The sequence below is a fragment of the Spermophilus citellus genome (genome assembly GCF_964194105.1).
Source record: "Spermophilus citellus genome assembly, chromosome: 5".
NCBI classification, from domain to species: Eukaryota; Metazoa; Chordata; class Mammalia; order Rodentia; family Sciuridae; genus Spermophilus; species Spermophilus citellus.
The window spans coordinates 108,809,837-108,836,531 of record NC_138186.1 but is presented as its reverse complement, the minus strand read 5'-3'; the positions used below and the strand labels follow the sequence as shown (position 1 = coordinate 108,836,531).

Here is a 26,695-nt window from a genome sequence, read left to right as displayed (position 1 = left end):
TACAATGAATAAAATAGCATTAAATAAAACATAGTGAATTAAATAAATATTAAAAAGAATTGTAATTTTTAAGGAAACTTTTTATTATTAATGGGTTTAACTATTATTAGTAAGCATACCAAGTTTATTTATTCACGCATAAAATGGCAAAGTTGGCATTCCAGTTATATCTGTGGTAGATTACAATAATCAGTATCATCCATGAGTTTTTTTCCAAATAACTTATTAAATTTATAAACAAAATGAAATTTTATTTTTTGATAATATTATTTTTTATAATTTTAACTGCATGAAGAATTAGATTCTTATGCTACAAGTGGTACTACTTATACATTATCTTGGGCAAATTTTTACTGGTGTTTTCAATTTAGAATACCTTTATCAACTATGTATTTGTCTAGACAGCTACAAATAGTATTGGAAAATTTATAGGCTCAGTGAGCCAAAAGAATGTGATGTATGAAGTCAACACTTATGTTGCAGAAAGTTTGACTGTAAAGTTCACTTCCTGGGGGAAAAAAAAGAAAGAGAAAAAATATCTTTGATAATTTAGAATGACTTTGAGAATCTGTCTCTTTTATGAGGCTATAAAGATCCAAAATTTTTATTTTTACCTCTGAAGCAGAAAACTAAATACTTCAGCTTAGTGATTTTCCAGGGCAAAGGAAATATTTTCTACCTTTTTTCTAATGCTGGTGTTTGTGTTTCACTTTGATATATACCTAGTTGGGCATAATTTAAACATTTTGTTTAGATTAATGATAGCACTGGGTTTAGTACTTCATTGATAAACACTGCTTTATTTCAGTTCATGACAAGAGGATTTGTTTAGGAAAAGCAATAATTTTTCCACAGACTAAAAGTAACTACTCCTTTTTTCTGAAAAGTTGTTTTACCAAGTAAATTCTATTATCTTATTTATCTTTATTCAGTGAAGATTCTTGAACTTTAGAATACTTAGCATTTGAACTAACTTCTCTTTGTAATGGAAATATATCCTGACATGATTTCAGACCTACTTCAATGTAATTTTCATCCTGTACTGTCTTTAAGTCTTTTGCTTTGGAGAAAGGAAAACAAAATCCCCAAAAGAGTCATCTGCTCAGATTTTCTATACCTCAGGTGTGTTTTCTTTTAGGCTTCTACCATGTGAGATTGCTTAGCACCCTTTTTCACTTTCTGGTCCTATACAGATGTAAAACTGCCATCATGATTGGAACCTGATCTAAGGTTCTGAGACCACTTTCTGCTTCTACTCCTCTATTTACATGAGGACAGGGGAGGTAGGGTATATAAATTCTCCATGCCTACTATGGTACAGAGTTCATCCAGTAAGAATTAGAAAACTGCCATGACAATGGGTCCTTCATCTTTTGGATCGTTTCCCAGGCCCAGATTCTTAGTGATTTGTCAAGAACCCCTCTCTCTGAATTGTAGGGAAGAGTATTCAGATGAATTGTATGTCCTTAGGATTTTTATTTGGAAAATATACAAAGCTGTGTATATGTATTTTCTATATGTTACAACTTAAAAAGTTTTATTTTTAGCTTGATGATGTCCCTTCTAGTTGTTAGGATGACAGTTGTTCCTTATACACTAGGGGAACAATAACTGACTACATTACCTAGAAGAACTATCACCCATATCACTATTCTATTTTGTAAAATTATTGAGATTAGTTCATATAGTAAAAGGGAACAAGATTTATATATTTACATACATAAATACATTTACATATATTTCATGTTTCCAGCTTTCTAAATTCAGGGCATAATTTTGGTGTACATGATTAAACTGACACAATACTAGTTATAACATGGGAAACACTTTCTCTTTAAATGTGATGCAGGATTTTATATCCTCATCTTATATATTTTTAATGTATCATTTTCATCATTGTCAACAAAGCTTCACATGAGACCTTTGATTTGTAAATCAGGAATGATAATTACAGTTGCTTTAATTTCTCTGATTTACTGTAAATGTAATTTGTGTTTTTGAAATTCTGAAGAGATCATAAAACTAAGGTGATATTTTTGGTAGAAAATACCTTGATACTAATAATAACCTTGCTTGTTTTCTAGCTACTACAATTTAGGCGATGTGAGCCATGATTCTGTAAACAAGTTTCTGTCCCATCTGATTGAAAAGTCCCTGGTTGAGTTGGAACTTTCCTACTGTATTGAAATCGGAGAGGTACGACTTGGTTATATATATATATATAATTGCCTAGCTTTTCAAAAATAGGGCTTTTGGTTCTAGTACTACCAAATTTGTACCAAAACTTTTGCATTAGCAACCTGCAGTATGAATTATTAGTTTTATGAAGATATGTAATTCCATTGTACTTTTTACTAATGTCATTTTTATCCTTTGGAACAGGATAATCGGAGCATTGAGCCTCTCACATACGGCCGAATTGCCTCCTATTACTATTTGAAGCACCAAACCGTTAAAATGTTCAAGGACCGTTTGAAACCTGAATGCACTATTGAAGAATTGCTGTCAATTCTGAGTGTGAGTTTCATGATATTATTGTATTGTTTCTATATATTTCAGACTTTCTCTTTTAATTTGTCCTGAGTTTTTGCCATCCAGTTCTTGAAATTTGACAGAAAATGTTCATGAAGTCCTTCCTTCTGTCAAACAAGGCTACTACAAAATTTCCTGTTTAGACCAACTTCCCCATAAATAAAGGTGATTCCATAATTAATTTATTATTCAAACTTGGATCCTTCTATCAGTGGAAGGGCATTATTAATATTTAAGCCAGAATTAAAGGTAGAAGCTGGACTTTCCTGAGCAAGCCTTTGACATTGTAGCCTCTTTGAATTCAAAACTTTTCCTATTGCTTCTTTTGGATAGTTGCTGTTGAATACTTAACTATGATGTTATTGAAGTTTCTTTACTTAAAGATCTACATGATTTAAGTCTTCTTAGAATTAATGCCAAGAGAGCTGTTTAAACCCTACACCCAACCCCACCAAGTTCCTTTACAAAAAAAAAAAAAAAAGAAGTTTCATATGGTAAAAACTATCCTATGACCATTTTTACATTTTTGCTTAGAAGCTAAACAATAGATTTAATATGGAAGGTAACGTTTTTATTACAGCTCTTCTCCACCTACCTTTCTACATAGCGTACACTTTATCTATTATTTTTTACTTTGTTGAACTGAAGTGTGTTAATTTGCCATTAAACTTTGTTGCCATACTAGTCAAAGTGTGTGTGTGTGTGTGTGTGTGTGTGTGTGTGTATGTGTATTCATTATTTTATTCTTCAGGTGTACTGGTGCTTTTTTTAAAAAAAAGTTAACCCCATTCGAGTATAACATTTTTAAGGTGTTTCTCATCTAAATTCACTGATTCTTTGGTAGTTTGCTTTTTAATTTTTTTTCCTTTCTCTCCTATTGCTTTGTTATTCTCAATGAACATTGATATCCCACTCACAGATTTTTAATTTCTCAATTCTTTCTCTCTAAGAAACTTCTGTATAGATTTTATGCCTACCATAAGGCCTGGAACATTATAATGAATCAGAACATGTTTATTAATGAATCAGTTGATGGATGGAAAGATGGATGAATTGATGCTGTATAAATTAGATTTTTACTGTGTGTAGAAAAGATTATATGATTTTAAATATATGTAGCAGCTATCAAAAACATTGGTCTTTGAGAAATTAAAAGTTTATTTCTGAGAGAAGAGTATTTAAAAATGTGGTGAATTTTTTTAGATTCCCTAAGGATGAGATTGTGTCGTCTCCTAGACAAAGATTCATAAAAATCGGATTTCTCTGGTGAGAAGACTGTTAGAAAACTGCCATGACAATGGATTTAGAATGTTGTTAATGATTTTGGGTATACATCTTAAGTTACTCTCTCAGATTTGAGAATATAATTTTTATTTCATATTGTCTTAGTTCGTTTTGTATTGCTATAACAAATACCCAAGTCAACACATTTTCGTCATAATGGCCATTTTGTCTCATGATTTTGGCACTAAAATTTCCAAGCTTCAGCAGCTACATCTGGCGGGGACCTCATACTCCATACTAACATGGCAAATGCAGCACATATTTGAAGTATATGCAAGACCTGTGAGGGATATATGTAGAAGAGACCAAGCACATGGAATGACCACACATTATAGACACCTTTTCTTAAAATAACTTACCAGGTCCTGTGAAAACTATCCCACTTCTATAATACAGGCATTAATCCCCACCAAGACTGGTACCCCATGATCTAATTACCTCCCACCAGGTCCCACTTCTTAAGGTCTCAACACATTTTATACTATTACATTATTTTAAAATATGTCACAGATTAATTTAACCAGTTGCTACCCTATTGTGCTAAAGAAGAAACAGAAGTGATTCCTTCACTCTATTTTTTTAAGATTTTTTTTTAATTCTTATTTTTAGTTGTTGATGGACTTTTTTTTATTTATTGATATGTGGTGCTGAGAATCAAACCCAGTGCCTCAAGCGTGCTAGGCAAGTGCTCTGCCGCTGAGCCACAACCCAGCCCCTTCACTCTATTTTTGATGCACCTTATTTAACTTCTTTCTATTCTGCCTCTTTACTACCCTAACTAGTCTCTACTGAATCCTCTTCTACTTGTTCTATTTCAAGATTGATTAGTTTCCTAAAATGAGTAAAAACTGATGGTATTTTTCTGTGTCTGGCTTGTATGACTTAATATAATGACCTCCAGTTCCATCCATGTTGCTACAAATAGCAGGATTTCATTCTTTTTATGGTGGAATAGTATTTCATTCTTTTTATGGTGGAATCGTATTCCATGGTATACAATTCCATTGTATGCCATTGTGTACCACATTTTCTTTATCCATTTATCCACTGAAGGGTATCTGGGTTGATTTCATATTTTGGCTATTGTGAACAGTACTACAGAAAACATGAGAGTGGACAAATCTTCTTGGTATAATGATTTCATCATCTTTAGGTATACACATGGTAGTGGAATTGCTGGATCATTTGGTAATTCTGTTTTAAGTTTTTTGAGGACTATCCTTACTGTTTTTTCTATAATGGCTATGCTAATTTGTATTATAAGAGTTTCCCTTCTGCATTCTTTTCAGCATTTATTTTTTGTCTTTTCTATATTAAACACACAACTTCTTTTTAAGTAGAGATATAATTATTTTAACTTTATAATACTTATCAGATGCTACCTTTTCTTTCAAAAATTAAAGGATTTAACCAGGTCACCTTATCATATACTTTCTTTCAGTGTTTTGGGCACTGCAAGCTTCTATTTTTAAGCATTCCATAGCAGAAAGTACATAGACAGGTTTGGTAAAAATTCTATATAGATCCATTCATACCTCATCAAATACATTTTTTTCTCTTGTAAAACCTCTTTTGAGGCTTCTGTTTTCACTTTTCTTTCCTTGAAGTTAAACTCTTTCTGTCTTACATTTTTTGATACTATGTTTTTTCCTCTATCAGTAGGATAGGTGGAATCAATCTAATAGTTTCCAGAGTGGTATTATATTAATATCATGCTATTGACCAGTCAGAGGTGACAGCAACAGGTAGAGTCTGAGTTTACAGATAAAACTGAATTCTTGCAGATATAAGGATTTAATAATCAAGTTCTTAGCAAAAAGCGATTTTTCTAAAGAAATTAAGAGTATGTTGAAGCTGATTTATTCTTTATATGTTATTTCCATTTTTTCATATTAAATATCTTGGTCACCCTCTTACCCACAAACAGTATAATGATTCACAAAAAATATTATTTCATATCTTCACTGTGTAAGTCACTTTCTGAGGTTAGGGTATAGAATAGTTAATATTATTGACAAGCTTCCTATATAAATGTGTGTGTGTATGTGTGTGTGTTTCTATATACTAATACATAGAAAAACTGTGAGTCATGGTAATAAACCATGGAAGGCACTTGTGTATTGCTGATGACTCCAGTCATCAGCTCACTGTGATGCTCTAAGAATTGCAGTATAATGTTGCTCATGATTTAAAAAGAATATCTAAAAACAAAGCAAGGTGTAGTATTCTGTCCTTCATGTTAATCTTCTCTTTACAGAGTAGATTTACTATATATATTTCTGTTAGTCTCACATTAAACAGACCTCAAGAAGAAAATCTGAATGGCCCAAAGTGAGCTACTCGAATGATAGAAGACATGTGAGTAGAGCCCTTTTAGTCTGAACAACAAAGTCTTTGAGGCAGTATAACCAAAATTAAAATAATGAGTCATTTGAATAGAGGCCTCTTTGTGTCTTGAACACAAATAACAAAAAGTGTGACTTTTTCACAGTTGATGGGTGGTTCTATCTGATTCTCAGAGAACTTATATTTCAGTTGATGAATATAGGCCAAAAATGTATTTTAAAAGGGTTGGAATAAATTTATTGAAACCTGCTAAAGAACCAAAAAGGAAATTGTGTTAGCCCCATTGTTATGAGATTCATTTCTCTGAAGACCAAAGAAGGCATAGATCCATACTGGACTTTCTTGGTCTTTGCATGGTTTATTCTCTTGGCCCTCTAGGTACTTAGGAATCTTTTTTATTCTCCAGAATATTATGAACTTTTCTTTCTTTTTTTTTTTTTTTTTTTTTTTTTTGGCAAGTAGTTGTACTTTCGGGTACTAATTCTGGCTGATTGTTACTTTATTATATGAAAATCTTTATTCCAGCCAACATTGAAAATGAATAGACTTCCGCTAATACATTTTTTTCTCTTGTAAAACCTCTTTTGAGGCTTCTGTTTTCACTTTTCTTTCCTTGAAGTTAAACTCTTTCTGTCTTGCATTTTTTGATACCATTATCTTTACGTGATAGTGAAATATTCTATTCTAGGTGTAAGGCCAAAGATCATACTGGGACTGTTTCTTTTCTTTCTCTTTATTAGTTGCATTCTCCAGTTGTAACCCACTTAGTTAAATCTTGTCTTTCCAAAACATCCATTAAAAAATAATTTTTATTGAGCACCTATCATGTTCCAGAAATTTTATATACATTATTTATAAGCATCAAACAACCCTTCATGGTAAGTGTTAACATACAGATAATGAGGTTGAATTATAATAAAATGAAGGTATTTTGTGTCATATAGAAAGATACACCTTAGAATTTTTTCTCCTATGCCTACCCTTCTTTTTCTCCTTGATATATCTTATCTGTGACTCAATTCTAAGCATACATGCTTTTAAAAAATAAAGAATGGAATTTGCTTTTAAAATTTATACCTAGAATCATGGGTATTAAAAGCAGATATTAATTACTTGAAAAAAATAATTATTTCAGCATTCCTTATTGGAGACATATATTTTACATTTTAAACGATCTGATGCTATTTTGAAAAGGCTAGGTATTCTGAAAGAACCCTTGCCAAGTTTTTTTCAACACCATGCATTAATAAGCTTCATAATGAAGGCAGCTGCTTCACACCTCTATTGTTAACCAGTGACATTACATCTGTCTGGCTCCATTGATGCCCTCCTCCTACTTATTGAAGCATTTAGCAGTTTTGGCAACAGGGATTATATGGCTTGGAGTTAGTAGTCTAATTAGATATAAGTGAAAATCCTGAGGGAAAAGAACATTTAAAAAGTAATTTGAAGAATCTCTTAATGATGTTGGCACTGAAAGCCCAAGTCTAGAGTAGAAAGTATTTGTCGTCATGGCAAATCAGGACTTTGATATGTTCAGAAAACTTTTAGAAAGCAACCTATTTTAAAACAGTAATAGAAATAAAAAGCTTTCAAAGCCAGAGAAAATCTTTTTTGGACATATTTTTCAGAGTATGATTGCTATAATAATAATAATTTTTATAGAAAGCAAAATATGCCCCAAGTATATTTATGTCTCCAAAATTTTCAATAGTTTCTTTCTGTTACTGATCTTATGACTACACAGAAACATGAGATTATACTTATATATCAAACGTGGGATTATAGTTATATATCAAATATATAATTTGAAAAACTGTGAAATTCTTATTTTCCAATAAAGACTTATTTTATTGACTAAAAGAATGGATTTCATGTGTTAATGTAAAACAGAAAAATTCCAAATTTAGAAGAGTATCAGAGCAACATGATTTTTATGTATCAATAAATTTCCAGTTTGACAGTACTGCTTTCTCTAAAAATATATTGATTCTTTGCTATGCCCATGTATATTACATTTTTAATAATGTGACATACTTAATGCTTGAATTTTGTAATGTTTAGGACAAAACTACAAATTTTTTATTGCAAACTGAACAAATACATTTCTCAAACATATGAGATTGAGAAAATAAACGAGATTTTTTTTTAAGAGAGAAATTTAAAACTAAATAAAAAGAACAAGCCAGTTATAAATAGTACTGGTAGGGGACCCAGCATGTAAAATTAAAGAGTTCATTAAAGGAAAAATGAAAGAAAGGAAAGGTTAACTGAGTAACAGTGAACACCACCAACCTCATGGCCTTCCATTTCCAAATAACCCCATGACAATCACAGAATCCCATCTGCTACTCTGAGGGAGGAAACCTGATGGGATATTTTCCAAGGCTTGTGAGAAGAGCTTCTCTAACCCTCAGGCTGGGGAGCTGCCTGGCATCTTTTGGAGAAGCACAGATGGCAAATATCTTGAAAAAAAAAATTATCTTTGCTCTTGGTCCCTTTCCTTTGAGACCTTTCTTATTCTCTGTTATTCCTTAGTTTCTCCCAGAATTCTGTACTTACAGTGTTCCTGATAAAAGGCCTTAATCTCAAGTAAGTCTGTTGTGATTTAGAAGAAGACACTAAAGGTTTTTAAACTCTTATGTTTTGATGAGCATAAAATGTGTTTGTGATACTACTTTGAATTTGCACTGTTACATCTTTGTTTCTTTTTTCTTTTCCTAATTACTCTTGGTGTCCTAAGTGATCATCAGCATTCTACATGTTGGTGATTAAATAGGATTGTTAATTTAAAAATGAGCTTAAATATAAAAATATAAATAGACTTACTGTTTCTTCACTATCACATAGTTTACCTTTTTTACTTAAAAAGTATTGCCTAAAATGACATGGAATGGAAAAATAATTTTAAAAACAAAATGCCAACTGTATTCCCAACAGTGAATTAGTATCTCACAGAAACTTAAATATCTTCTTTCCCTTTAATAGTGTGTACTTTTTTCTTTTTTGAATATTATTTTTCCCTTTTATCTAAATTTATAAAGCAAAGTACATAAAAAGTATACACCCATAATCTTCTCAGCCTAAACTGTAAAAAATAGTTTGTCACAGTTCATTAAGATTTGCTAACGGTTCTATCCAGTACTAATATTTAAGGCACTTGGAAAATACCAAATAAATAGAAGACATTCATATTTTTCAAGAATAATCATCCTAGAGCCCAAGAAACCTAGTGATCACAAAGGAGCAGAGTTGTGTTTGTCTCCATGCTGTTGCTGCTTGATACTGCTTCACCTGTGCCTGGAAGTATTTCGTCCTGCTTACAGCATTTAAGGCAAAAGACTTGCTCACGTTGTCCTCTCTCCAGTAGTTAGTTACAAGCCTGGCAGGGATGAATCCACAAATACCTGGGAGTCATATAAGAACTTTTACAAAGGGAACCACTGTTTAGACATTTCTAAGTTACAAATATCTTGAATGGTTTTATATGATTTAAGTTATAGTTATAAAACTATACTAGTTTTCTTTCTATGGAAGGAACAGTATCATGAATAATTTGGCAAAATAAGTCACTATTTATTTGCTTATTTTTACACAGATTATTGAGGAGTGAGCACTTATCAAACTGTTCACTCATTGAAAGTGTATAATCTATTGGTTTTTAGTATGTTCACAGAATTGTCACTACAGTCAATTGTAGAATAGTCTCATCACCCAAGAAAGAAACATAAATAACAGTCATTCCCAGTTTCTCTCTTCTCATTGTCTCCTCACCAGCCCTAAGAAATCTACTTTCTACCTCTTATCTAATTGTAATGAGCTCTCTTTTGACCAACAATTCCCCTGCTACCCACCCTTAATCATCCAAGTCTCTGATAACCATCATTCTACTCTGTCCTTTTAAGTGAGATCTCCTGGCTTATTTCATTTAACATAATGTTCTCCGGCTTTATCCACATTGTTACAAATGACAAAATTTCCTTATTTTTTAAGGATGAATAGTATCCCTATGTGTATATCCCACATTTTCTTTATCTATTTATTCATTGATGGCCACCTAGGTTGAGACCATGTCTTCACTATTGTGGATAGTGCTGCAATAAATATGAGAATGAAGATATCTCTTTGACATACTGATTTCATTTTCTTTGACTATCTGCCCAGTAGTGAGAGTGCCGATTATAAATATAGTAATTCTGTTTTTAATATTTTGAGGAAATTACATATTATTTTCTATAATGACTTACTAATTTACATCCTACAGTGTGTAAATTGGTTTTATTTCAGATAATTTGCTATTGGTGTATAGAATGCTTTGAGTTTTATATGTCAATGTTTATTTTGAAACTTTACCTGACGGGTTAGTTAGATCTAACAATTTTTGGTGGAATCACTAGAGCTTTCGATTTACAAAGGTCATATCAACTTCAATTTAGATGTCTTTTATTTCTTTCTCTTGCTTAATTTATCTGACCAGGACTTCAGCATTATGTTTAATAGAAGTGGCAAAGTGGGCATTCTTTTTTGGGAATATTCTTATTTATCATTAGTAGTTAACTGTCTGCTTGGCTTAATGTTATTATCTTTTAGAATTGTCTATTATTTCTGTTTAGCTTAATGTTATAACCATTTAGAATTGTCAGTAAATAACCATATTGGGAAAATAAAAATTATTTTGTACTGAAAATAAGAGTATGATCTTGCTGAGAATAAAATCTGTCCCAATTTAACCATTTCTTAGTCTACTTTGGATAAGCAAAGCATTGTTGGATTTTTTAAAATACGTGAGTCACAAGGACACTAACAATGAACACTAACAATGAATAAAACATTTTAAAATCTAATTTTCACATGCTGGATATTGGTTTCTGATTAAAGTAATTCTGATTTTGTCCCAACATTTAATTATACTAAAATTATTTTTAGGGTATCTTCAGTCCAGCAGGTGGAGCAGTTCAGAAATCCAAGTTACCTCCTTCCATCATTAATAATGGTGATTATAACTGTTTCAAAAGGTCATGCTGGTTCATGTCTTAAAAAAACATATTACCAATAAAAATAATATTAGGATATATTGCAATTATAAAACCTAATATCCTGCCATTTAGTCTCAGAAAGCAGCCAAGTAGGTAATTAAGTATGACCTTAACATCTTTTCAAACCCTGAATCAGTTTCACCAATCCTATAATTTATTATTTTGAAAAGAATTTTAAGGGGCTGGGGTTGTGGCTTAGCGGTAGAGCGCTTGCCTCGCATGTACAAGGCCCTGGGTTCGATCCTCAGTACCATATGAAAATGAAATAAAGGTACTGTGTCCAACTACAACTAAAAAATAAATATTTTTTAAAAAAAGAATTTTAAAAGGGAAAAATAATCATAGAAATACACCCTTGATGCTTAGGGAAAGATAACCTTTTATGTTAAATAGAATGCCAGGCTTTTTCTTTTTTCTTTTTTTTTTCTCACCTTTATTTCATTCATTTACTTTTTTTTTATGCAGTGCTGAGGATCGAACCCAGGGCCCCAAGAATGCTAGGCAAGCGCCCTACCGCTGAGCCACAACCCCAGCCCCCAGGCTTTTTCTTTATGTAACAATGTAGATAAGTACAACACAATTGTTTTTTACAAAATTAATAACAGTTGGGGACAAAAGTTTTGTGAATTCTTTTTTATGAAGTATATTCTTATATATTTAAAAATAAGACATTATGTTTAGTCATATTCTTTACTATTGTTTTATATGTATTATTATTTTTATAATTTATAATTATATTTTTATAATTTTTACCACAACTACCCTTCATTATTCTGTTTCTTATTCTCAGCTAGATTTCCTTACACTTAAGAAATAATGGTGACTTCTTCATAGGATGGTTAAAGAAGGTTTTTCTGAAAAGATGGTATTAGAAAAAAGAACTGAATGATATAAAGGAGCAAGTCATGAGAAAGCCCTGTTAAAGAGATTACAGGCACAGGGAAAGTAAATATAAAGGAAGCAGGGAACTACTTGGCACTATGAGACAGTAGCAGAAAACCCAGTCTGCTTGAGATTAGAGTGAGCACTGGGAAGTCATGATAGGCACAGCCAAGGCCATCTAGGGCCACCATCAGTAGTTTGGGTTTTATCCTGTGTGTTGAAAAAAACTGGAGAGATTTTGACCAGAAGAATGATGTGATATTCATACTGAAAAAGCCTCTCTGTCTTAGTAGAAAACTGACTATTATAAAAGTGTAGTTCAGAGAAGATGGTGGCTTGAGTAGAATGTTCAGAAGTTGAAATGGTTTACAGTAATCAGTCTCAGGAAGTTTTAAAGATAGAACCAACAAGAATTAATAATAGATTAATTGTAAGTTAAAAAAAATAAACAATATGGTGCTTAGGTTTGAACCAGAACAACTCAGTGAGAAAGAATACTATTTATCAAGGTTGAGAACACTGGGTGAAAACAGAGAATATGTTTATTTGGGGGAAGTCTGATGGCAGCCATATGGATAATATTTAGTATTTCAAAGTCACAGTGTTGGTTGAAATAGCCTGGGCAGTAAGTGTTAATGAGTGATCTGAAGACTGAGTTTTGGGAAGTCTAGCATGTAGAGTTTGGGGAGAGGGAGGAGAGGAGGTACATCCACAAACAAAAATGAATGCAGAAAGATGAGTGAGAATGAAGAGTTCCAGAATGCATTTTCCTGAAAGCCAAGTGGGAAAAAGTACCTCAAGAAGTGGATGAGAATTAACTGAGTTAAAGATACATGGTGTACAGTTAGATGAGTGCTATGATTAACCATTCAACTAGATGTCTTTAATGGGTAAATTCAGTGGAGTGGTAGAATTAAAATGTTTATTGGAGAAGACTCAAGAGAGAAGGAAAGAAAGTAGAGACAGTAAAATCAGCTAATCTTACATGGAGCTTTATGAGGAGGATAATATGGAATCAGTTTTCTTTTATTATTTCTTTTTTGTTTGGTTTTTTTAAGATGTTGCAAAATGTTTGTATGCTGACAGAAACAATCCTATAGTGTGTAGGAAAATTATGCAAGAAGGAGCCAAGTCCTGAAGAAGGCAAAAGGAAAAGGAAAATCAATGCATAAATAAAAGAAATGGCCTTACCTAAGTACAAGCAGAGACAATTTACCCATTGAGTAGTGGGATGATGAAGAAATTCTCTTCTGTTCTGATTTTTTCATAAGCTACAAAACTAGGTCATCAGCTGAAACTGAGGTGAACAAAGACTGGTAAAAGTAGGAAGACACCATATTAGTAGACTGATTGAGGTAGCCCTAGTGTGACAGTATTAATATGGCATTTGAATTTTGGAAACATGGGTTCACATCTTAGCATGACCATTTAAACTTCCTTGTATAAATGACAAATCATTTAATTTCTCTAAACCTCGGTTTTCTCATTCATTTAAACAGCGCAGCTATATCTGCCCTGCATTTTATCACAGGACTAGTGTAAAGATCTAATGAGGCAATTAGACAATTAATATGTAAATGCTTATAAATCACTATACACATTTAAGAGATTCTTGTTAGAACATATCTGGCCTTGATCTACTTAGATTTTTTATTTGTTTGGGTATGTGTTTAGGTTTGGATTTGATGCTGTTTTTTGCTTTTGTTTTCTATTCCAAGTTCTTATTCTAGGCACCTTTACATTTTCTAGGGATTCAGAGCATTTTGTCTCTCTAGTCAGAAGGGCAGCCTGTTTGTACTCACACTAAGAAACTTTTTATTTTTTTGCTAGTGGCTTTGAGGAATAAAGGAGACTACAGGGTTTTATGTCCCTTATAATCTCAAGTAATCTTTGATCTTCAGAGCATCCTTGGTGTTTAATTGTTGCCGTTTTTTACCTAAAATGTGATAATTTCATCTGATTGATTTTGGTATCTTGATCACAGTGTCTTTTTTAAATTAATTTTATTGTACATATCTAAGGTACACATATTATGTATATATATTTTGCATATAAAAATTATATATATATATATGTAAATTACATGGATATTATAGTAAAACAAATTAACACATCTTTTGTCATACATGGTTACGTTTTCCCCCAACCCGAACACCTATGGAATTTTCTGAGTTTTCTCTCTGCCCTACTCCCTCATGCCCTTCTCTCTGTCTCCTCAGGTTAATATTTCTCTAAAGGCCATGGTGGTAGGTTTTAGAGTACCACATGCAAGTTTCAAAGTCAGTAAAATTAATCATTCTCCAGTGCTATATCTTCCTACCTTCAAATAAAAAAATCAATAGGATTTTTAAATGAGACATTATCCTGATTTTCAGACCAATGTCTATATTCCTAAGAGAGCTCATCTGTTTGTATTGGTTGAAAACCATTTAGTAATTAGAAGAAATTATAATGTAATTATGATTAGTAATACTGATCATGGCTGAATGATTACTTCTTCAATGAGATGCTTTGCAAATGGATTAGCACTTCTTTGAATTAGGCATTTGGAGTTTAAACCTATGAGAGAGCTCTATTAGTAAGAAAAATGTTGTTCTGTAGGGGGACTAAGCAGCAATCTGCAAAACAGCCAGGAAGCTATTGGGAACCTGGCTGAGGGGGAAAAAAAAAAAAAAAACAGGCAAATCAAATTGGCTGTTTTATTAGGCATGTATTCAACCGGAAAAAGTCTCCATATTCAATTGCAGTTAAAGTGCTCTGGTTAACTAATCTAGTTCTTTAGTAGTGCCAACTCTTAAGTGAGGTTTTGGTATTTAATAATTGCTCTTCCTGATTAATTAGATAAATAATAAATTATTTACTATGAACCATATTTAAAATACCTGAAATACCAAATTAAAAATACCTGGAAAAAATAACAACTTAAAGGAAGAAATATTTACTTTGGCTCACAGTTTCAGAGGTTTCAGTTTGTGGTCACTTGGCACATATAGATTAAAAATGAAGGGAGGGAATAAGGCATTCCATGCAAATGGAAGCCAAAAAACAAAAGTGTCAGATAAAAATAGACTTTACATCAAAAACAGGGAAGAAAAGATGAGGAGGGTCATTTTATAATGATAAAGGGATCACATCAACAATAGGAATTAGCAATTCACCAATTATGAACCCAGTATTGAAAAATATATAATAGAGCAATTATTGGTAGACCTAAAGAGAGAAACAGACTCCCAATAGAGTAGTAGCTGGGGACTTTGACACCCATTTTGAACAACAGACAGATCATCCAGACAGAAAATGAGCAAAGAAACAGCAGAATTAAATTGTACCAAATGGACTTAACAGACAGAATCTCCCAGCTTCCAAATACACATTTTTCTCATCAGCATATGAAACATTCACGAGGATAGATCATTTGATAGGCCACAAAACACATCTCAACAAAATTTTAAAAATTGAAATATCAAGTATCTTTTCTGACCATAATACAGTGAGGCTAGAAATCAATAGTAGGAAAAGTTTTAGAAACTATATAAATATATGGAAATTTAACAGGTTATTTTGAACAACCAGTAGATTGAGGGAAAAAAAATCAAGAAGGAATTTTTATAATTTCTTAAATGCAAATACAGATACAACATACCAAAACCTATGGGATTTAACAAAACCAGTGCAAGGAGGAAAAGTTACCTCAATCAATGCCCTCACAGTAAAAGCTGCCCAAATTAGTAGAAGGAAAGAAATAATAAAGATCAGAACAGAAATAAATGGAGACTGGAAAACAGTAGAAAAGATCCATGGAATAACAATCTGGTTCTTTAAAAAGATAAATAAAATAGACAAACCCTTAGCTCAACTCAGAAAAAGAGAGAAGACTCAAATAAAAACAGAAATGAAAAGGCAAACATGATAACTGATACCACAGAAATACAAGATATCATTAGGATTATAATAAACCACTATATATGTCAACAAAATTGATTATCTTAAAGAAATGAACAAATTCTTAGAGGCATGCACATTCCCAAGACTCAACCATGAAGAATAGAGAACCTGAACAGATCAATAACTAGTAAAGAGATTGATTGAATTAGTAATAAAAACCCTTTCATCAAGGAAAAGCCCAGGATCAGATGGTGTCACTGTTGACTTTTATCAAACATTTAAAAAGGAACTAATACCAATTCTCCTTAAATTACTGCAAAAAAAAATTAGAAGCAGAACGAATTTTTCAAACCCATTGTACAAGGACAGCATTGCCCTAATACCAAAACCAGATAAGAACACAACAGTAAGAAAGACAGTGGGGATGAAGGAAGGGAGGGAGGGAGGAACCAATATCCTCATGAGCGTGGATGCAAAATTCCTGAACAACATAATAGCAAACTGAATCCAGCATCACATTAAAAAGATTATTCACCATGATCAAGTGGGATTCATCTGAGGGATGCAGGGACAGGTCAGTATACACAAATCAATAAATGTAATACACTATTATCAAGAGAACAAAGGACCAGGACCATAGAGTAATCTCAGTTGATACAGGAAGAAAACATATGAATCAACATATCTTCATGATAAAAATGCTGAACAAATAAGACATACAAGGAACATACTACAACATTATAAAGGCCATTTATACTAGGCCAACAGTTAATATTCTATTGAATGGGGAAAAGCTGAAAGCTTTTAAGATCTGAAACAACACAAGAATGCCCACATTTACCATTTTTATTCAACATAGTGCTAAAAATTCTAGGCCAGAGGAATTAGACAAGAGAAATAAATAATGGGCATCCAAATTGAAAAAAAAGAAATTAGTGTGTCACTTTTTGCAGATACATGATCTTTTATGTAGAAAACCGCAGAAACTTCATAAAAAAATTATCAGAATATATGAATGAAGCAAAGTTGCAGAATACAAAATCAATATACATAACTCAATACTGTTGCAGTATGCCAATAGAAAATTGTCTAAAGTAGAAACCAAGGAAAGAATTCTATTTACAATAGCTACAAAAAATAAAATACCTACATATAAATTTAACCAGAAGTGAAAGATCTCTATACTGAAAATTATAAAATGTTAATGAAAAAAATTGAAAACAATACAAAAAAGTAGCAAGAAGAATCAATATTTTGTAAGTGTCTATTCCCAAAAACCAATTTATAAATTCAATGCAATGCCTATCAAAATACCAGTCGTATTCTTCATAGAAATAAATAACTCCAAAATTTTTATGAAAACACAAAAATTACCTGAATAGCCAAAGCCATTTTGAACAATATAAAGCAAAGCAGAAGGCATTATGCTACCAAACTTGAAAATGTGAAATTACTTCAAAATTGTAAGAGTAAAACAGCATGGAACAGAATAGAGAACCTAGAAGTAAACCAAGACATCTACAACCAACTTATTTCAACAAAGGTGTTAAGAACACACATTAGGAAAGGATATCATTTTCAATAAATGGTGGTGAGAAATTGGATATCCACATGCAGAAGGAAGCTGAGACCTCTGTCTCTCATCAGTTACAAAAATCAACTCAAGCTGGGTGGAAAGGTGCACACCCGTAATTCCAGTGGCATGGGAGACTAAGATAGGAGGATTGCAAGTTCAAAGCCAGCCTCAGTAAAAAGCGAGGCACTAAGCAATTCAGTGAGACCCTGTCTCTAAATAAAACACAAAAAGGGCTGGTGATGTGGCTTAGTGGTTAAGTACCCCTGGGTTCAATCTCTAGCACCAAAAAAAAAAAAAACAAAAACAAAAAACCTCAAAATGTAGTTAAGACTCAAATTAAGACCAAAATCTACAAGACTACTAGAAGAAATTATAGTGGAAATGCTTCAGGATATTTGGAATGAAAAAGGAGTTTTGGACAACACCCCAAAAGCATAGGAAATGAAAATTAAAATACATAAATGGGATTACATAAAACTAAAAAGCTCCGCACAGCAAAGGAAACACTTAACAGAATGCAGAAATACAGAACAACCCTACAGAATGAGATAAAATATGCAATGTATGCATCTAACAAGAGGTTGATATCCAGAATATATAAGGAAGTCCAAATCACAATTTTTGAAAAAACTGATTAAAAATGGACAGTAAGATCTAAAGAGACATTTCTCAAACGAATTCATATAGATCATCAACAGGTACGTGTAAAAATGTTCAACATCACTAATCAGGGATTTGCAAATTACATCACAATGAAATATCACCTCACCCTAGTAAGAATGGCTAATATCCACAACAACAACAACAAAATAGATATAACACATGATGGTGAGGATGTGGAGAAAAGGGGACCCTTGCACCATGTTGGTGAGAATGTAAATTAATACAATCATTATGGAAGATAGTATATAGATTTCTGACATAGAACCATCCATAAAATCCGTCTGTCCCACTGTGGAGAATGTTGCCAAAGGAAATGAAATCAGTACGTTGAAGTGACATCTGCACTCCTATATTCATTGAAGCGCTGTTCATAATAGCCAAGAAGTGAAAACCCAATTGTCCACCAACTATGAATGGATAAAGAAAATGTGATACATTTGCATAATGTAATACTATTCAACCATAAAATGAATAAAATTCTATCATTGTGACAACACCAAAATAAGTAGAAATCATTTTATTAAGTGAAATAATAGTAAGTCAGGCACAGAAAGACAAATACCACATGATCTCACTCATGTGGAATCTTAAGAAGTTATCAAAGAAATTTACACTAGAATGATGGTTACTAGAGGCCAGAGACATGAGGGAAGGTTGACCAACGGGTATTAACTTACAGTTAGATAGGAGCAAGAAGCTCCAGGGTACTACTGCACAATATGGTGACTACAAATAACAGTTATATATTGTATGTTTCAAGAAACTGGAAAAAGGATTTTGAAAGCTTTCACCACAAAGAAATGATAAATGTTTGAGGTGATAAATATGTTTAACCCGATTTAAACATCATGTATCAAACATTACATGGAACTCTATTAATATATATACTTTTATGTTTTGTGGAACAGTTTAAAAGTGAATTTTAAAATAAAATGAAATCTGGCTTTATTGAGCAGCTAGTAGAAAAATGAATGACAGACCAAAAGATGCAAGGATACCACAGCAGATGCTATAGAGACAAGGAGAAAGGGAATGATGATTAGACATAGTAAATAGGAGCCAGCACGTAGCAAGAATAACAACATTTTTCAAAGAAAATTCAAAAGGAAATCTAGAATTAGCTAATATTCTAAAGTCCTTAGTTTTGTTGAAAGTTCAAAAATCCTTTTTATTTTTATTACAAACAAAAAGATCTTTACAGACTCAAATATAATTTGATAGAGATACATATGCCTTGTTCTCCTTTGAAATTCAGACAATATAAATTGTCTATTGAGCTAATAGGACAGGTCTGCTGCAAGGTGATTTGTATTGGGGAACTAAGGATCTTCCTAGAGAACACACAAACTTGATCCAATAATGGATATAGTCTTTGGGAAGTAGGAGATTAGGTAACTTGTACTGAGCATAGTATTGTCACTCAAATTTGTCCCCCTGGCCAAAGCTTATGCGTTAATTTTTAAGGAAAGGTGCAAATACAGATACAAGAAACTATTACTGCTACTGTGGATATAAACATTGATGTCAAGCAGTGTCACTCTAGTGCCTATGTAACACAGTATAACTCAAGAGTGGGCAAAAGAACCTTACGTCACTTCCAACTGGAGCCATCCTACTAAATATTAAGACTATCAAGATTAATCTGACCTGGTTCCTCCAGGAGTTTTTGGTGGTGGGAGAGACAGACACAGACTCCTATTCACATGGAAATTATAGAATTATGGATTGTAGATCAATGTATACATGTGGTGCTCTCACAGGATAGACAAATATTTAACCCAATTTGAAAGGGTCAGAAAATGGGAGAGAAATTTTTCCCACAAAAGCCAGATTGTCAGTCAACAAAAACAAAACATGATTATTATCCAGGAATTTATAGTAGTTGAATTCATTGATGACCAGAACCTAGGACTGAAGATTGTCCATAGAAAAAAATCAAATAGCTTCATAAAATTTTACACAGTGTGAGGAAATGTTTAAAGTAACATAATGTTAAGCAAGAGTAATATATAAAATATTTTTTTTAATTTTTGATATACAATAAAATATTAACTCATCTTAATTTTCACTGGTACATTTATAATTATACATAGTAGTGAAATTCATTGTTACATATTTATACATTTATAAATATAAGGATATAATTTTGGTCAGTTTCATTCCCTATTATTTCACCTTTCCTTCCCATATTCCCTTCCCCTGCTCCGCTTCCTCTATTCTAGTCTCCCTTCTATTTTCATGAAATGCCTACCCCAACTTTATTCCTGTTCTTTCTCTTTAGCTTCCACATATGAGAGAAAACACACAACCCTTGACTTTCTGAATTTGGCTTATTTCACTCACTATCATACTCTCAAGTTTCATCTATTTTTCTTTTGGCAGATGACATAATTTTATTCTTTATGGCAGAATAAAATTCCATTGTGTGTGTGTGTATGCCTGTGTATACATATATTTATGCATATAGGTATACAGACACCACATTTTCTTTATCCATTCATCTATTGACAAACACCTAGCCTGGTTCCATAATTTGGTTATTGTGAATTGTGCAGCTATGAACATGGGTATGCATGTATCACTATAGTGTGCTGGCTTTGTTTCTTGGAATACTGTTATAGCTGGGTCATATAGGTGGTTCCATTCCTTGTCTTTTGCGGAACCTCCATACTGATTTTCATAATAGTTGTACTAATTTACCATCCCACCAAGGGTGTGAAAGTGTTTTTCCCCCCACATCCCCTTCAGCATTTATTATTTGTAGTCATAACGGCCATTATCATTGGAGTGAAGTGAAATATCAGTGTAGTTTTGATTAGTATTTCCTTATTTGCTAAAAATGTTGAACATTTTTCATGTATTTGTTGACTATTTGTTATTTCTTCTTTTTAAAAGTATCTGTTTCAGTTTCACTGAAACATATCGATTGGGTTATTTGGAATTTTTTGGTGTAAAGGTATTTTTTGTTCTTTGTATACTGTAGATATTAATCCTCTGTCAGAAGAATAGCTAGTGAAGATTTTCTCCTATACTGTAGGTTCTCTCTTTACACTCTGTTTCCTTTGCTGTATAGAAGCTTTGTAATATGATACCATCCCATTTTTAATTCTTGGTATTCTTCCTGAGCTTTAGAAGTCCTACTGAGAAAGTCATTGCCTATGCCTATATGTTCAACTGTTGATCCTACATTTTCTTCTAGGAGTTGCATAGTTTCTGCTCTGATCCTCAGGTTGCTGATCCATTTTGGGTCAACCTTTGTGTAGGGTGAAAGATAAGGATTTCGTTTTATTCTTCTGCATATAGATAGTCAGTTTTACCATCACCATTTGTTTAAAAGACTGTGTTTTCCCCAGTGTATGTTTTGGGCACATTTGTCAGTGATCAAATGACTATCTATGAGGATTTGTCTCTGTGTCTTCTATTCTGTACCATTGATCTATGTGTCTGTTTTTATGCCAGTACCATGCAGTTTTTGTTACTATAGCTCTGTGGTGTAATTTGAAATCAGGTATTGTGAATGCCTACAGCATTGCTCTTTTGGTTTACAATTGCTTTGGCTTGTCTAGGTCTTTTGTTCTACTAAATGAATTTTAGGACTGTTTTTTCTAGTTCTGTGAAGAATGTCATTAGTATTTTGATGAGGAATACATTGAATCTGTATATTGCTTTCAGTAGTATGGCCAGTTCAACAATATTCATTCTGCCTATCCATGAACATGGGAGGTCTTTCCCATCTTCTTTGAAAAAGAAGTTTCTTTTTTTAATGTCCTATAGATTACATTATAGATGTCTTTTACCTTCTTGGTTGGATTTATTCCTAGGTTTGCTTTGTTTATTGTTTTTTGTCTATTATGAATGGGACTGTTTTCCTGATTTATTTTTCAACAAATTAATTATTGCTATATAAGAAAAACACTAATTTGATATCTTGCTGCTTTACTGGGTTTATTAGTCTAACAGTGTTCGGGTGGGGCTTCTTGAATCCTTATTCTGCAGATAATTATTAACACACACCTTCAACAATCCTGCAGGGATTTATTTAGCACCTACTAACTATGTTAAGTACAAGAAGAACAATGATAAATAAGATATGGTTCCCACCTTCAAGAGGAGAACAGCCCTGTATCTAAGAAGTAATGATAGTTTCAAATTGACTGTTTTGAAAATGTAACTTGTACAGCATCTCTGAAGTTTTCTTGATAGTCCATTTATTAAGAACAGGGACTCTAGAGTAAAACAGACACAACTTAACCATTTTCTAACAACATGGGACCTTTAGCTATTTAATTAATTTCTTCACACTCCATGTTCTTCTATAAAATAAAGATTAAGTAAAATAGTGCATGTAAAGCCTTACTGTGTTCCCTACTGTATAATAATCACTCATTTCTACTTTTGCTAGCTTTCATTCATATATTAATATGAATAGCAAATTCTAATACATGATATTAGAATTTATATAAATTATATCTAAATAGAATAATTACCATTATTCTCTTATTTTTAATAAACCTTATAATACAATTTAGATTCCTTTGACTTCCATTTGTGTTTGTTCTGAGACAGGTTCTACTATAATTAGAAGGAAAACAACCTCCATCTTCAACTGCCCTTCCCTTTTACTCCTCCATGAAGTTCATGCTAATCCATGAGCCAAGAAGGCCTACTTTCTCTCCTCAACCAGGATAGTTTTTTGTATGAAATAAGAGCCTTCCCACTTGTGTTTCTGTGTGAAATACTTATGAAATAAATAGGAAGCATCATAAATGATTGTTAAGGGGTGATTTAATTCAACAAATGTTGTTGGGTAAATTATATAACTTTTGTAAGTATATTCAAATTAAATTCTAATTTAATAGTACATATCAAAAGAAACTACAATCAGGGCAAGAATTAATGGACAGTATAATTTTAAAATTTTAATGGGGAGAATGATAAATAAGATATGGTTCCCACCTTCATGAGGAGAACAGACCTGTATCTAAGAAGTAATGATAGTTTCAAACTGACTGTTTTGAAAATGTAACTTGTACCAACATCTCTGAAGTATGCTTGATAGTCCAAAAGCATAAAGCATTAAAGTAATTATAAAAGGAAATTGAAATTTTAAATACAAAATATATACACTTCTTTATATGATTTTAAAATATTCCTTATAATTATGGGGAAAAGATAGTATATTTTATATTTCTTAAATCATAATATTAAGAAAATATCCACTAACACTTCAGTGGTAAAATGAAGAGAGGGTAAAATACTGCTGAACAGAGTCTTCATTGACACAGTCATTCCAGAAAGAAATCTGATAATCTATCAAAATATTATAAGTAGCTTATAAAAGTTTCTGCTACTTGGTGATATAATTCCATTTCTAAGACTTCTAAGGAAACAAGTGTGTTACCAGGATACATTATTTAGAAAAGAAAAAGAAAACCTACAAAGCTTCAAGGGCAAATCTATCATGGAATGCTGACTGTTTAACTTATGATGGGGTTATGTCCTGATAAACCCATCATAAGTCAAAAATATTTAATAGTTAATCTATTAAAAATTCCAGTATTGTGGAATGTCTCCTCACAGTGCTCTCACCATCACTAAGTATTATACTTTTTGTGTTTACAATGAATTAAGTGGCTACAAAGATTGGTATTTTTTTGTTTCAATTCATAATATCCCTGATCACTGAATTTTTCTGTATATTTGTTAAAAATAATCTTCTTCTTCTGTCAGTTGCTATTTAATGCCCTCTTCATTTTACCACTGAAGTATTAGTGGATGTTTTCTCAATATATATATAACCAGTGATATAACTATTTTCAACACTTATGAAAATATTTTAGCTTGAAAATGCATTTAATACACTTAACCTACTAACATCATAGCTTTGCAACACAGTACACTGTACAGTACTGCTTATTCAATCTTTTGTGATTGCATGGCTGACTGAAAGCTGTGGCTCAATACTGCTTCCCAGCATCAAAAGAGAGTATTCTCCTGCGTATCACAAGCCTGGGAAAAGATCAAAATTCAAATTATGGTTTCTACAGAGTCCATATCATTTTCAACACCATCATAAAGTTTAAAAAATTTAAGTCAAACTCTCAAAGTCAGGGACCATCTGTAAATAATTTGTAGCCTGTTGAATGTGAAGTTAAGATTTGTGAAAAGGAGTCAGTAGAGAAAGTGAAGTTTTTGTTATTGTTGTTGTCTTGGTTTGTTTTTATATATCCCTATATAAAAACACTCTAGTATTAAAATATTTATGCTTGCCTTGTCAGATAATAAATGATCACTTCCTAATTAACTGAATAGTTAATTCTTTCAAGGAAAAAAATCTAACTAGTTCACCATTTCCTATTGCTATAACAAAATAATTGAGACCAGGTAATTTATAAAGAATAGAAGTTACTTGCTTCATGGTAGTCTGAGAAGTCTTAAGAGCATGGGGCCAGCATCTGCTCAGCATCTGGTGAGGACCTTCTTGCTGTATCATAACGTGGCAGAGGGCATCACAGGGTAAAACAGAGCAAGTGTGCTCACCCAGCTTCTTTTTCTCTTCTTATTAAGTTACTAATGCCATCATAGGAGCCCATTCATAGACCTCATCTAATCCTAATTACCTCATCTCCAAATAACATTAACATATGAATTTGAGGATTAAGTTTCCAACACATGAAATTTTGGAAGAAACGTGCAAACTAGCTTTCCTACCATGATAAAGACTAAAGTGAATATTTTTTTTATGCTGAGTGATTATTTATATGGCAGAAGCCTATAGGAATTTACTGTCCAATGATGCAGTATAAACTGGATGTTTTTTGATTTCTAAGCCCAAAGAAATGAATATGTACAACTCTCCCCCTTAGATATACTCTGAAATACTTTGAAATAAAATACATAGAAGTGTTTATTACAGTAGTATTATTCACAACATCTGTGAATCTATTTTAACATTACCTTTTCCTAAAAGAAGACTCCATTTATTTTATAAACAATGTATTCCAGATAACAACCCAATAGAATATTAGCATGTCTCAGATATTTGATTATTTCAGAAAATTAGAATGCACTTGCTATTAATACAAAAATGGAGAGTAGGAGGGACTCCCAAATATCATTCACCTCAGATACATAAAACTTTACACTTTCTTCTAGTCATTATCTTGTATGTAACTTAGAAGAATAATGCAGTTTAGCAGAAGCATTGTAATCTCAATAAAAAGCATTTCCACTGGAAGCAATTATTATTCTGTGTATACTTGCTTCAACTTATTAAATTTAGGTCCTTCATTCCAAGTATGAATTGTACCACAAATTGTAAGTATTTTCTGTTCCTTATTAAATAGTGTCAGCAAATTTGTAAGATAAATGCCAAACAGGTGTCATCTTCTGACAGATGAGCAAATAAACTGTCTTGCAGACTCAGGGGCTAAGCTGACAGTATTGCTGTTTTGGAATGAAAGCACAGAAAGGGTTGTGACCTTGAACTACTTTTACTTTTGTGAGCTGTGAAGAGGAAGAAAAGGTGGGGGTTAGATAGAACCAGTAGGACATCAAAATAACCAGTGAATGCTATTAAAATCAGAGAAGACAAAAGATAAATAAATTGCCCCTTATTCCTCACCAAAATGATCAGTTAATAGTAGAGTAGAATTTAAAAGCAGGGTTGGTTGTGGGTCTTTTTTTAATCATTGCCTGGGAATATGATATAGTTATTTAAAATATTTTATTATTTATATATAAAGATTTTACTATATATAATTATTTATATATATATGCATATATATAAATAATATGGATTTCACAATTCAAAGAATTTTAACACAATAAAATATACTTAGAATGGTGCTTAAACACACACATACACACACAATTTCTTTCATGATTCAGAAAACCCATAACAATCTTTCAGAGTCTTGAGTTCATTATAAACATCAGTCAAAATTATATTATGAATATGTTAAAGCGCTAAAGAGCTCATTCATCAAGAGCTGATAGGGCTGGAGGTGTAGTTCAGTGATAGAGAGCGTGCTTAGCATGTGCAAAGCCCTGGATTCAATCCCCAATACCGAAATAAATAAATAAATTTGAGATAATAGAGCCCAGACAAATGCAGTTTTGATACTTGTAGACCAAAATAATGGTTCTTTCCTTTTTAAAGAAGGCAAAACGCAATGATATCTGTCATATCAATATATCAGTAAAATAAAGCCATTGATTAAATAGTCCTACTTCACAAAGCAAGTACTTGGTTGCTACATTTGAGAATCTAGGAATGTATGTATGCAAGATATATTATTATATTGCACTTTAGAACTTTAATTTTAAGTTAATCAGCCTCAAATGAGTATCCAACTTAAGAGCTATACTTTATAAGCCCTAAACATGTACTTTGATTACCAGTATTTAAAGCCTTAAGGGGAGGCAAACTAAATTGAGGAACCAAGTTAATTTTGATTATAGTATATGCTTACCTACCCTATAGATATAT

The 26,695-nt window shown here is 32.2% G+C and overlaps 1 protein-coding gene across 3 annotated transcripts in view; it reads left to right on the top strand.

Moving 5' to 3' along the window:
- Positions 1–26,695, top strand: part of ASCC3 (activating signal cointegrator 1 complex subunit 3) — a 409,213-nt gene that overhangs the window by 322,177 nt on the left and 60,341 nt on the right. For all 3 annotated transcript variants that reach the window (XM_081294719.1, XM_081294720.1, XM_081294718.1), the window contains exons 35-36: positions 2,085–2,196; positions 2,383–2,517. In XM_081294719.1, coding sequence (XP_081150845.1) covers positions 2,085–2,196; positions 2,383–2,517 — 247 coding nt within the window. The remainder of the gene's footprint in view (positions 1–2,084; positions 2,197–2,382; positions 2,518–26,695) is intronic.